The sequence below is a fragment of the Saccoglossus kowalevskii genome, chromosome 16, assembly GCF_978046115.1.
Source record: "Saccoglossus kowalevskii chromosome 16, keSacKowa6.1, whole genome shotgun sequence".
In the NCBI taxonomy this organism is placed as follows: domain Eukaryota; kingdom Metazoa; phylum Hemichordata; class Enteropneusta; family Harrimaniidae; genus Saccoglossus; species Saccoglossus kowalevskii.
The window spans coordinates 35,469,515-35,483,327 of NC_140656.1; the positions used below are offsets into that span (position 1 = coordinate 35,469,515).

At 35.4% G+C, this 13,813-nt stretch overlaps 1 protein-coding gene across 2 annotated transcripts in view; it reads left to right on the forward strand.

Moving 5' to 3' along the window:
• The window catches only part of LOC102807058 (uncharacterized), a 97,072-nt gene that overhangs the window by 36,574 nt on the left and 46,685 nt on the right, over window positions 1-13,813 (forward strand). For both annotated transcript variants that reach the window (XM_085491432.1, XM_085491433.1), the window contains exons 5-10: window positions 424-597; window positions 5,423-5,506; window positions 5,958-6,083; window positions 8,921-9,054; window positions 9,234-9,359; window positions 9,921-10,024. In XM_085491432.1, the coding sequence (XP_085347558.1) occupies window positions 424-597; window positions 5,423-5,506; window positions 5,958-6,083; window positions 8,921-9,054; window positions 9,234-9,359; window positions 9,921-10,024 (748 nt within the window). The remainder of the gene's footprint in view (window positions 1-423; window positions 598-5,422; window positions 5,507-5,957; window positions 6,084-8,920; window positions 9,055-9,233; window positions 9,360-9,920; window positions 10,025-13,813) is intronic.

Sequence of the window (13,813 nt, forward strand, 5' to 3'; positions counted from 1 at the left end):
TCGCGTTGATCTAAGTCCTCGAGGCGGAGAGAAAGGAACCAGAGTGAAGGACGGCTACCTGTGGCGCTGCCAGGTGGCCTTGGTCACGTGGGTTCGTGACGTAAGGGGTAAAAGAATCTTGAGGTCATGGGGCTTCCCCTGACCTGGATTCTATCTCTCCGTCACCGGCAGAATCGCTGATTAATGCCTACAGTTCAAAATAGTCATTTTGACTGACCGGAGTCTATGGTGGGTATGAACTATGTGAATAGGCGGGTTCGGAGAACCCTCGCCTAAATTTGGAACTTCTAATCATGATGACCTGTTGATCAGACGTTGGTATAAAAAAGATCATTTAAGTTCCATAAGACAATAATCATTGTTATTTTATAGTCATCCTATATACTATTTAATATATACTATAATATTGCTTAAAACATGCAGGGCCTTTGATGTGCATAACCGACATTACCTTACTTACCGGGATGTTTTACTCGGTATTGCTGCAATGCTACCACAGACACCACATGGTGGTCCTCCTGCTGAGCAGCGATGTAAATACATATTTCGCTACTACGATGTCAACAATGATGGTCTTTTAGAATTTGAAGAATTTAAGTAAGTTTGCTTTTTCCATAAATATTGTATTTTTAGCTCTAGAAGGGCATGTATGTAAATGTTATTTTGTTGCTCAATTTGATTCAAAACATCACCCATGTTGGGTTACTATATTAATGTACATTTATTTAAGGGCTACAAGAAGTGTATTGTGCAGTACAAAGTATGAGAAAACTGCCATCTTGGACATGAAAACTGTGCACTGTGAACCTGAAAATCGTGCACTTTGGACGTGAAAACTGTGCGGTGTGGACATAAAAACTGTGCAGTGTGAATGTGAAAACTGTGGATGTGAAAACTGTGCTCTGTGGACGTGAATACCATGCACTGTGAATGTGAATGCTGTGCACTGTGGACGTGAATACCGTGGACGTGAATACCGTGCACTGTGAATGTGAATACTGTGCACTGTGGACGTGAAATCTGTGCACTGTGGACATGAATACCTTGCACTGTGGAAGTGAAAACTGTGCACTGTGGACGTGAATACCATGCACTGTGGACGTGAAATCTGTGCAGTGTGGATGTAAAAATTTAACTGCGTAGACAAGTGTGTCTTACAGATATGGAAATAGAGCCTTAACTGAGTGAAATATGAATGTCATAGACTCAAATATGGTCAAACTGAGCCATGCATCATAACCTGCATTTGAACTATGTATTTTTTTTAGCTCTGCTGTCATCTTAGATGACAGAGCAGAGCTGTTCATATAGGATATCTATCAGATTTGTTCATTTCGTGCTGATATCTTTAATTCTCTGTTTTTGGTGAATACTTTGTAATTTTTGGTAAGAAATGCTATTTTTGACGTCTTCTTAAAAGGTATCAGACAAAATGCAAAGACAATGCCAACCTAATGCAAAGACAATGCCAACCTAATGCAAAGACAATATAAATATGTCAAGACAATGTCAACCTAATGCAAAGACAATGTCAACCTAATGCAAAGACAATGTCAACCTAATGCAAAGACAATATAAATATGTCAAGACAATGTCAACCTAATGCAAAGACAATGTCAACCTAATGCAAAGACAATGCCAACCTAATGCAAAGACAATGCCAACCTAATGCAAAGACAATGCCAACCTAATGCAAAGACAATGTCAACCTAATGCAAAGACAATGCCAACCTAATGCAAAGACAATGCCAACCTAATGCAAAGACAATGTCAACCTAATGCAAAGACAATGTCAACCTAATGCAAAGACAATGCCAACCTAATGCAAAGACAATGTCAACCTAATGCAAAGACAATGTCAACCTAATGCAAAGACAATGCCAACCTAATGCAAAGACAATGCCAACCTAATGCAAAGACAATGCCAACCTAATACAAAGACAATGCCAACCTAATGCAAAGACAAAGCCAACCTAATGCAAAGACAATGCCAACCTAATGCAAAGACAATGCCAACCTAATGCAAAGACAATGCCAACCTAATGCAAAGACAATGCCAACCTAATGCAAAGACAATGCCAACCTAATGCAAAGACAATGCCAACCTAATGCAAAGACAATGCCAACCTAATGCAAAGACAATGCCAACCTAATGCAAAGACAATGCCAACCTAATGCAAAGACAATGCCAACCTAATGCAATGACAATGCCAACCTAATGCAAAGACAATGTCAACCTAATGCAAAGACAATGCCAACCTAATGCAAAGACAATGCCAACCTAATGCAAAGACAATGCCAACCTAATGCAAAGACAATGCCAACCTAATGCAAAGACAATGCCAACCTAATGCAAAGACAATGCCAACCTAATGCAAAGACAATGCCAACCTAATGCAAAGACAATGCCAACCTAATGCAAAGACAATGCCAACCTAATGCAAAGACAATTTAAAAAATGTAAAGACAATGCCAACCTAATGCAAAGACAATGCCAACCTAATGCAAAGACAATTTAAAAAATGTAAAGACAATGCCAACCTAATGCAAAGACAATGTCAACCTAATGCAAAGACAATGCCAACCTAATGCAAAGACAATATAAAAAATGTCAAGACAATGTCAACCTAATGCAAAGACAATGCCAACCTAATGCAAAGACAATATAAAAAATGTCAACCTAATGCAAAGACAATGCCAACCTAATGCAAAGACAATGCCAACCTAATGCAAAGACAATTTAAAAAATGTCAAGACAATGTCAACCTAATGCAAAGACAATGCCAACCTAATGCAAAGACAATGCCAACCTAATGCAAAGACAAATTAAAAAATGTCGAGACAATGTCAACCTAATGCAAAGACAATGTCAACCTAATGCAAAGACAATGCCAACCTAATGCAAAGACAATATAAAAAATGTCAAGACAATGTCAACCTAATGCAAAGACAATGCCAACCTAATGCAAAGACAATGCCAACCTAATGCAAAGACAATGCCAACCTAATGCAGACAATGCCAACCTAATGCAAAGACAATATAAATATGTCAAGACAATGCCAACCTAATGCAAAGACAATGCCAACCTAATGCAAAGACAATGCCAACCTAATGCAAAGACAATGCCAACCTAATGCAAAGACAATATAAAATTGTCAAGACAATGTCAACCTAATGCAAAGACAATGTCAACCTAATGCAAAGACAATGCCAACCTAATGCAAAGACAATGCCAACCTAATGCAAAGACAATATAAATATGTCAAGACAATGTCAACCTAATGCAAAGACAATGCCAACCTAATGCAAAGACAATTTAAAAAATGTAAAGACAATGTCAACCTAATGCAAAGACAATGCCAACCTAATGCAAAGACAATGCCAACCTAATGCAAAGACAATATAAATATGTCAAGACAATGTCAACCTAATGCAAAGACAATGCCAACCTAATGCAAAGACAATGCCAACCTAATGCAAAGACAATATAAAATTGTCAAGACAATGTCAACCTAATGCAAAGACAATGTCAACCTAATGCAAAGACAATGCCAACCTAATGCAAAGACAATGCCAACCTAATGCAAAGACAATGCCAACCTAATGCAAAGACAATGCCAACCTAATGCAAAGACAATATAAAAAATGTCACGACAATGCCAACCTAATGCAAAGACAATTTAAATAATGTCAACTAAATGATAATTCACAGAAGACAACCCTTGAATAAACAAATAAAAATAATTTTGGCACTGATCTCACCTCATACATTACTACCGTAATGTTAAAGGGGCACCTTCCAGTGAAGCTTAATTTCACAACAAATTTACTTTCTGGATTAAAATAACAATGGATAACAAAAGATAGATTAACATTGTAAACAACATAAACAATAGTGTCCCATGATTCTTTGGTGCAATCCAAGGGATTGAGCGGTTCCCCTTTAAGAAATTGTTTTGTAGTTAGAAGCTATGTATTTACAAATCATTTTAGTGTGGCAATTGTTCAGATAGTAAATTTGATCATTAAATGGTAGTTCAGGTCCTGTAAATATAGATTACGTTTTAAACTTATCTGGGAGAGCAGAGATATTTCCCTGCCAAAAAAAAGTAGGTGATTTAATGTAAAACTAAGCAGATAAAAATCATCCTAGGTTTCAAACTTACCATTACTTTTAAACAGGTGTGATACATAAAGAATTCCCTCATTGATAAAATCCAAGTAACACACTGATCTCCCATTAATACATATAGTTTTGTTGTTCCAGATAACAAAGCATGCTACGATGGATGGCAATGGAAAAATTAATTTGCATCCAAAAGGTTTTAAATAGCAGTCAAGAATATGTTACATGGAAGATACACAAGATACATTGCAATATCTTTGAATTGTTTTAACCTTGAGCGAGTCACTGAGTGGTATAATGCAAAAAATCGATCATATTTATTATACCCACAACTTTACTATCACCAATGCTTGCCTGAGTTCAGACAGTCGGTGATTTGATAGACCAACACTCACACAAACATCGTGACCAGAAATGTAAACATCAATGACCTCTTGCTGGTATTCTCAAAGTGGTGTATAACCTAGTATCTTCAGTGTTCCTTCAATGCTGTCTGTGCAAAATTTCAGTTTCGGTATGTTCTCTATCTAATCAAATTTAATTTGACAAGTTAATGCTGATTGGTGGAATATTAATGAGCCTGTTGATCATTGCTTCACGCACTGAGCCCAGACCGGTGACATTCATCACCAATGTCGCAAGGATCTACAAGGGTCATAAGTCCCTTGTTTATTTTGTTGTACAAATGTAACCTGGCTTGTGCCATTTCCACACTCCCATGAGATCAGCTCCACCTGTATGGCAGGTGAAGTGAAAAGTAATTGGGAATCTTTTTTACTTTCATTTTACAACTTTTCCGGCTTTATATTTAACTATTTAGACACATTATGGCAGACATGCTTAAAAATTTGTAGTGCACTCATTACTAAATTACCCTATTGAAAGTTTAATGAAGTTAAATTCCCAAATATTTAAATCCCTCAAAATTGTGTAGTTGTATTACTTGGCCAATATTCTGACAGTATGCAACACTCTTGTCAGTGACAAGATATACTGGTACAACTCTTACAATTACACTATTATTGAATTTTTCTCTGTCTTTTTGTGATAATTTTGCTAATTAGGCATATCTTATATTTATTATTGAACAGTGGTTCCACCCCCTTCCCCTCCCCCATTAATCAGAAATGCTGTTGATTTGATATTGATCTGATCAGATCAGGGATGTGTAATAGGGTTATTTTATTTCTAGACCATTTTCTGGTTGGTATATTGGTGGACCTCTTCCAGATTTGTTCATTTTGTGATGATATCTAACAGTGGAGCTATGTCATTATTTGTATTATTGTTTTCAGAGAAATGGTTGCTGATATAAGAAGAATTAAAAACTTAACTGTAACAGATGAGATAGTTGAAAATGATGCCATTGCCAGTGCAAAGTAAGTTATTGTTTTAGTATATGTGAAAATAATGCCATCATGATTTCAAAGTATGTTACATTTTTATATAATATATATATATATATAATTGCTTTCTTTGAAGTCACTACTGCAAACAAATTGTTATTCTTTTAGAACTGTTTACAATATTTGCTAAATACTATTGTATCTTCAATAGAAGTGCTGAAAAATTGTGTTTAATGTTTAGCAAAACATTAAATGAGAACTTAATTTGTCCATAGACACACCTCTGTCATTTACATCCTAATATCTAGGAAATAGAATTTGCATGATAAATTCTGTACTTAAATACATTGTACATTGTACATTCATTTCCTATGATGGAACTATATATATATTTATAATTACTAACAACCACATAGAACAAGACAAGTATTAAACCACCATTGATGCTAACTGTCATTTATTTTCACCAATTGTTCTTGTCCAGAGTGTTTGGAACAGAACCTAAGGCTAGCCTCTCTCTCAGTGAATTTTTAAATGCTGTTGGTCAGTTAAAATTTAGAGGAACATCATTGTTATTCCGGCTACCTAGAGTGATGTCACAGACAACAGAGTAAGTATCTTTGTTATTCCGGCTACCTAGAGTGATGTTAAAGCCAACAGAGTAAGTATCTTTGTTATTCCAGCTACCTAGAGTGATGTTGAGTCAACAAAGTGAGTACTGTAGAATACTTTATTTTCGCTTGGAATTTATTTTCGCTATTTTCCTGAAAGGATGATTCCGTGAAAATAAAATCCAGCGAATATACATGTACTTTTTTCCCTATATTTCACATTCAACTCGTCAAAAATCAGTGAAAATAAATTCATACAAAACACCCAAAATGCCTTTTCAGCGAAAATTAATTCCAGCTAAAATAAAGTATTTCACAGTATCTTTTATTCTGGCTACCTTGAGTGATGTTAAAGCCAACAGAGTAAGTATTATTGTTACTCAAGCTATCTACTAGTAGAGTGATGTTAAAGCCAACAAAGTGAGTATCTTTGTTATTCCGGCTACCTAGAGTGATGTTAAAGCCAACAGAGTAAGTATCTTTGTTATTCCGGCTACCTAGAGTGATGTTAACCCTTTGCACACCATAGATACTTTGTTGCAACAATGTTGCAGGGCCCATTACTAATTTGCATATTTGTACTCCCATTACCCAAAACTTTTTACCAATTCAGTGTGAGCCAGGTAGGTTGACATGTACACAGGGAAAAGAAGACTAGGACACTGTAGTTTCATTTCATTTAAAAAAAAAACACACATTTTATTTACAATTCACTTGGTTTCTAATTTATGATAACACCGAAATAGGCACTCATTTCATCTCTGTCCATTTCATACCAATGCCGGTCTACGCGCCCGGTAACTTCCTGTCTATGTCTAGCCATGGAACTATAAACCATGGTCTAGCGTATTTATTTGTTTCCCCGACCAACAAATCCAAAAAAATCGTCCGTAAAATATAATTTAAAAAAATCCAGTGGTTCCCCGTCGAAACCAACACCATGTCTTGGTCCTGAAAACTGGTCGTAATGTGCTGGAATGTTCACGTCGGTCCTTTCATTTGACCAGATGTTTGGTGTATTGGCGATGTCATCGGCATCAGAGTCCGAGTCACTGTCGGCATCGGCATTCAACAAGTCTAACAGTTCATTAGTACCGATGTCACTGCCACTGCCACAGTTGGTATTTTGGCATAGCAATTCACATCTCAATCTCCCTTCGTCTATTTCTTCCACTGTAAAGCCTTCAAACTCAGTGTCTGAATCAGACTCATCGAAAAATCTCAGAATTGCGTCACGATCAGTTTGCGATGACAGCTCCGAGTCGGCCGGTTGTTGTTGCATCCCGGTACTAGGGCCCGTAGTCTGCTGTTCGCTCACAGTTTGGAAATTCATCACTGAGTTAAAACTTTAAACGTATCACACAAATAGTTGTGAATAATTGCATAAAAAATCCAAAAATACTCGACAGGAATTTAATTCGTTCGATTACAAGTCAGCTGTGTTTACAAACAAATGCAAATACGCAGTGGAGGTCAACTGAATGATCGTGTCTGTCAACCACTGAAAAACCTTGCATATTCCCGCCACAGTCAAATTAGTGTGTAATTTATTCATATCTTCGGAAGAAGTATTCCTTATTTGGCAGGATTCTTTATTAGGAATATACATATGGAACAGTAGGGCGGGAATTACCGGGGCAACGACACAGTGATTGTGTTTAAATATTCAAACCAACGGTAATTGATGACAGTGTCGTTTGGCCTACAGAGGTCATTGGATATTCCCGTTTAAAACCCCCATTTTAAAGCGATATTTGAACACTGTGAATGAAAAAAATACACGGATATCCAGTGGAAATACAACAGAGGCGAAATAAGGACTTGCAGTGAAAAATAGCAACGAAACTGGGATGCCTTTTTTACGGAACCAGCGACTACGGCAATTTTCACGTGTTGACCTCTGCTGGCACGCAAGACTGATTGCGATGACAGTCTGATTTTTCGACATTAAAAACTCGCCAACAAGGAAAAACAACATTTTATATAGGTAATTTATTTAAATAATGTTTCCAGTTCAGATGAATATAAATTTTATATGTATTATGCGTTTATTTTGGATAAAAACTGCGGTAGAATAAATGAACTTTCACCAAACATGCCGCTGTGTTTGTTTATTTATGCAAATTGTCACAGCTCTTCACAAACACCGTCCGAAAAACCCGTTGTACAAGAAAAGTACGAGGACAATTCGTATATAATTTTCAGTCTGAACGTACCTGTATTTCTAATTATTTTCATCAACAATTTATTTTTTCATGCAAAGATCATGGGAGATCAGAATCAACTTCTGTTTCAATCTATGAAATACCGGCCGTTTACGGCCGCATTGGGATTTTGACAGCGCATTAACGGGTGGCCTTTTACGGCCGGATTGGGTTATCTTTGGTCAGAAATAAGCGGCCGTCTATGGCCGCATTGGGGCGCAAAGGGTTAAAGCCAACAGAGTAAGTATCTTTGTTATTCCAGCTACCTAGAGTGATGTTAAAGCCAACAGAGTGAGTATCTTTGTTATTCCAGCTACCTAGAGTGATGTTAAAGCCAACAGAGTAAGTATCTTTGTTATTCCAGCTACCTAGAGTGATGTTAAAGCCAACAGAGTAAGTATCTTTGTTATTCCAGCTACCTAGAGTGATGTTAAAGCCAACAGAGTAAGTATCTTTGTTATTCCAGCTACCTAGAGTGATGTTAAAGCCAACAAAGTGAGTATCTTTGTTATTTCAGCTACCTAGAGTGGCACCAAAGCCAAAAGAGTAAGTATCTTTGTTATTCCGGCTGCCGAGAGCTCAATGAAATTTTACCATAATGTTGCTTGTTATTTAGCTAGATATTTTTTTAGTTCTGCTGCAGACTCTGTAGACACAGAAGAAGAAGGAACAGTAGTTAAAAGACACAAGAGTAAAAAAATAAAGTGTGCAGCTCTCAATAAAAGTGGAAAGTTCAGAATACCTTCAAGTGATATGAGTACTGATGGTAAGACTGGATTTTGTTATTTACAATTACTCTGATTTTATTACATTACACCATACTTACCTTATATCAATCAATATATAGTATAAATTGCATTCTTGGGCATGGTTTATCTTTGAGCCCAATTTGTGATATATTTTGTAGATAAGGTTTCAGCTAATTTACTATGTTTTACTGTTTAGGTGAATCTGATAACGGTATTGTAATGAAGCCTGTTAAAGCAAAGTATGAGTTAGCAATGCATTCTGTGAAAGTCCGTCGAAGTGGAACTCTTTCTGATGTCAGTGCTCTTTGGGATCTTCAGCAAGGTATTTATGTATGCTTTACTCATTTTATTCTTTATAAGGGATAGCTACAAACAATTATCAAAACAATTGAGCAGATTTTGTCAGAAATTAAACAAATCACATAGAGAACCACCTATACCATAGAGATACACGACAGTGTTTCATTTGAATTTCCTGTTTTCAAGTTTAAAAAGGTAAAGTTTTTGCATGTTTGACATATTTAAGACTTTTCCATTTTTAAAACTCTACTTCCTAGCATCTTAAAATAAAATAAGATGTATTTCATAGATTTTGCGTGCAATAAATGCAGTTTTACTTTTATTGGAGATGTGCTTCTAATATAATAGTAAACTGTATTCATTATTTGTACTTTGTGTCTCCTTTTTCTTTCTTTAATCTCAATTTAATTCAAATTAATCCGTAGAGGCTTTCAGTAGGCTGTGTGTGTTAAATGAGTTTTCAAATTGTACTGAAAAGCAGCAGTCACATTGCTTAATTTCTAGAGGAAGTTTATGACATGACAATTCATTTCGCATCAGAGCCATGTATGTATTTAATAATGAATTTGTTGGCTATTTGCAGGTACTGCAGTGATGTCAGCATCAAGTATGTCATGCCATTATAAACAAATGGAAGGCGACAAAAATCGATTTCAGAGAACTACATCTGTAGACTCATTCAATTTGGTGAGTGTAAACATTCTTGATTTAACCATTAATCTTTTTTTAGCTCAGCAGTCCAAAGGACCACTGAGCTATACATGTAGGGGTCCATGGACGAATTCTTCTCTAAAACCACTGAAACTTTAGTTTTGATTTTTGGTATGAAGATTCCTTATTGGTTGAAGATGGTAATTTGTTCAAGAGAAGTGGATCCATCAACAAATCTGGAAATCGGGTCAAATATGCTAAAAATTTATATTTTCATCAATTTCTCAAAAAAATTCAGTTTGATTGACTTGCTATTTAGCATGTAGGTGTGTGGCCTGTTGATGTGGTAGCATTATCTTCAAATTTGTATTTTAAGTGAATTTTTTCATTATTATTTTTTTAATATTTTTAGTGAAAAGTGTTATTTTCAACTTCTTTTCCAAAACTGCCAAAGAAATTGCTTTCCTATTTAGTATTAGGGATCTGGGGTGGACATCTCTTAAGGATGTTCATTTCGTAATGATATCTTCTATTTTGTGCAATTAATGATTTTTTTTTATTCTTCATACAATACAGGTAATACTGAATTCTGCCGAAAATTCGCCCATCTCAGCAATATCACGGCTGGTGGGTGCTTATTTGGGGTTCACAATTTCAAAAAAAATCATCAAATATTTTTTGGGGACTTCTATTTTCATTGAAAAATCCGCCGACTTTTAACGCCGGCAGTTGTTCAACCCAAGACGAAAGAAACTATTGCGGAAGCTAATCTAAAATTTTGATACATTTTTTTCTTGCTGACCGCCTAAAATTTTGTTGCAATGTCACCAGTGTCATTTTTTTCCAAAAAAATCACATTAACGAACCTGGTACGTCAAATACAATGTTTTTTATTTTATTGGTAACGAAAGTATATTCTAAATGAAGTTTCAAATAAAAATGAACACAACTGAATTGCGTAGCAGCAAATAAATGATCATGGTTGCGCAATCCGGTCATGCTGCATTTTTCTCAAATTCAACTTTCAGTTTCATCGTAAGCAAATGATTTGTCATTTTATTGGTTGACTGGTGGCCATTTTGTTTAAATAAATGTACTTCTAGAGCCTCATGGCATATCTCTGATATGCTTTGACTGATTATGTTCAAATTTTATATATTCATTATACATCATGTTATAGATATATAGATGTATTCAAAATGGCTGACTGGTGGCCATTTTGTTTTAATTAATGCTGTTCCAAAGCAATATTTCTCAATATGGACAAGTACTCGTTTGACAATCAGATACAAGATGTCAATCATTTTACTGTTAAAAATCATCATAATCAAGCATCATCTTCTGGATCCTTACTTCTGACATGTTTATGTTCCAACTATATCACTACATGTACATAACTAACAGGGACTGTGGCATGCTATTTGTTTTTATTTTGTTGAATTTTTGGCAGAAATGCTATTTTCAAGAATTGTTTTCAAACTGCTAGATTGTTAGTTTTTATTTCAAGTGTGAAGATTCCTTATTTGTTGAAGATGGTAATTTGTTCAAGAGGTGTAGATTGACTATTAAATCTTCAAATTTGGTCAGAAATGCCAAAACATAAACATTTTTGGAATTTCATGTCAGATTGACTTTATATTTAGCATGCAGGTACATGGACTAATACTGTGTTTTTGGTGATTTATTTTTTAAACTTTATGTATAGCATGTCGGTATCTCGAATGGTTCTCTGTGTGACAGAAACACAAAACGAATGTACATGAACAAGGAGTAGACAATTCATACAGTGGTCACTCACATATGACATTGCTTATGTGTATATTGCATGCTTAAAGCAATACCAGCTACAAAATTTAACACATACAGATTCATCTTCGTCTTGACACACTTGAGCACTTTCTGAAATATGGCAAGTCAAAAATAAAGATATGTCCAATCTATATAATTACTCTTTAGAAACAAAAGGCAGAACAAATCATAGGGGTGGTGGAGTAGGGGCCTATATCCACACCTCTTTAAATTATATTTTGATTGATGTCGAGGTATAACACGCTGAAACATTATGGATAAATGTTAATGTTGGTTGGAATAAGTCGCTGGTAATTGTCATAATCTACAGAAAACCAAACACAAATGTTGTTGAGTTTTTAGACAGTTTAGCGCATTCAGTGTTGCATAATTTACCAATTAATTCCAAATGTGTCTTAGTTGGTGACTTGAATATTAATTTAAACAATTTAGACCCTAGTCTTGTTAGAAATCTTTGCCACACATTGTCATGCTACAACTTTAAACAAATTCTTAATGTACCCACACACACTAACTAGCTCTCTTAGTGTAATTGACCATTTATTCACAAATATTCATTCAATTTTGTCAGTACCGGGACAATAGAGGTTGAAATACTTTTAGTATCTGATCACCTACCAATCTCTGGAATTTTCCAAGACTTAGAAACGTATTTTCCGGAAACTGGTAAAATGTCATTTCGTGACTACTCCAAGCTTGATATAATCAAATTTAAAAATGAACTTGAAAGTCAGAACTGGTCCGATGTATAGTAGTAACGATGTTGATAATGTACATGACGCATTCTCTGGCACTTTTTTGAATATTTGTAACAAACATGCCCCTCTTATTACCAAACAAATTGGTTCCCAAAATTCCTGGTTAACTATAGAGTTAAAAAGAGCAATAACAAAAAAACGTAAATTGTTTTAAAAAATGGTTAGATGTAATTATAATGCGGACAGTGTGGCTAAATATAAATGCTATAGAAATTATGTGACAAATGTTCTAAGAGATGCAAAGCGTAATTTCTATTCAGAACAGTTTGTTGAATATAATGGAAAAAACGGATAAAACTTGGAAAATAATAAATGAAATATTAGGAAAAGGAAACACCAGGGTTGGGGTGAACCCTGCAAACAAAATTTCACCACTTACATTCAACACTTACAATACACATGTGACAAATTCACTTTTCTTGCGTGGTACCACTGCTCATTAAATATCAGATATATTGAGAGGGTTAGATAAAAAGAAGGCAGTTGGTTATGACCAAATAAGTGCTAAGCTACTCATACATGCAGCGGAGTATATTTCTAAGCCCTTCTCTCACATTAGAAATCTTTCATTCTCTTCAGGTTCATTTTGAAATACTCTTAAAATAGCAAAGGTTACCCCACAGTCCTTCTATCCTGAGGGACTGTGGTTAACCCTATCTTCAAAAAGGGAACTTCTTTTGACCCTGCTAATTATAGACCTGTCTCAGTACTGCCTCAATTAAGTAAATTATTCGAGAAAATAATCAACAAACAATTAACTGTTTATTTATAAATAAACAATAATTTATTTCAAGCAGTACGGCTTTAGAGAAACATTTAGTACAAAACTCTCTGTTATAGACCTAGCACAAAAGGTATTTGATGAAATTTATGAAGGGAATGGGCCATTCCAGTTTATATCTGCACCCCCCCCCCCTGTTGATGTGGTCGGATTTCCAGCACTGTATGATGGGGAAAATACCCCGGAATTCCAACTGTATATGGAGAAACAGAATCTGAAAATCTAGACGAGGATGGAAAAAAAATTCCTGGAAATCCAGGCAGTTATGGCTACTAAATAAAATATGGCTTAGTTTATCTCGCCACATACCGGTTGATGAGGTTGGATTTCCAACAGTATGACTAAAAAAAACTTGGAATTCTGACTGTATATGGTACCAAAATTGGGCCAGTATGAAATAGTTATTACTGAAATTAGATAAGGATGGTGGCACGAATGAGCTTATCAACACCGTGAATCAGGACTAGTTTGGATTTC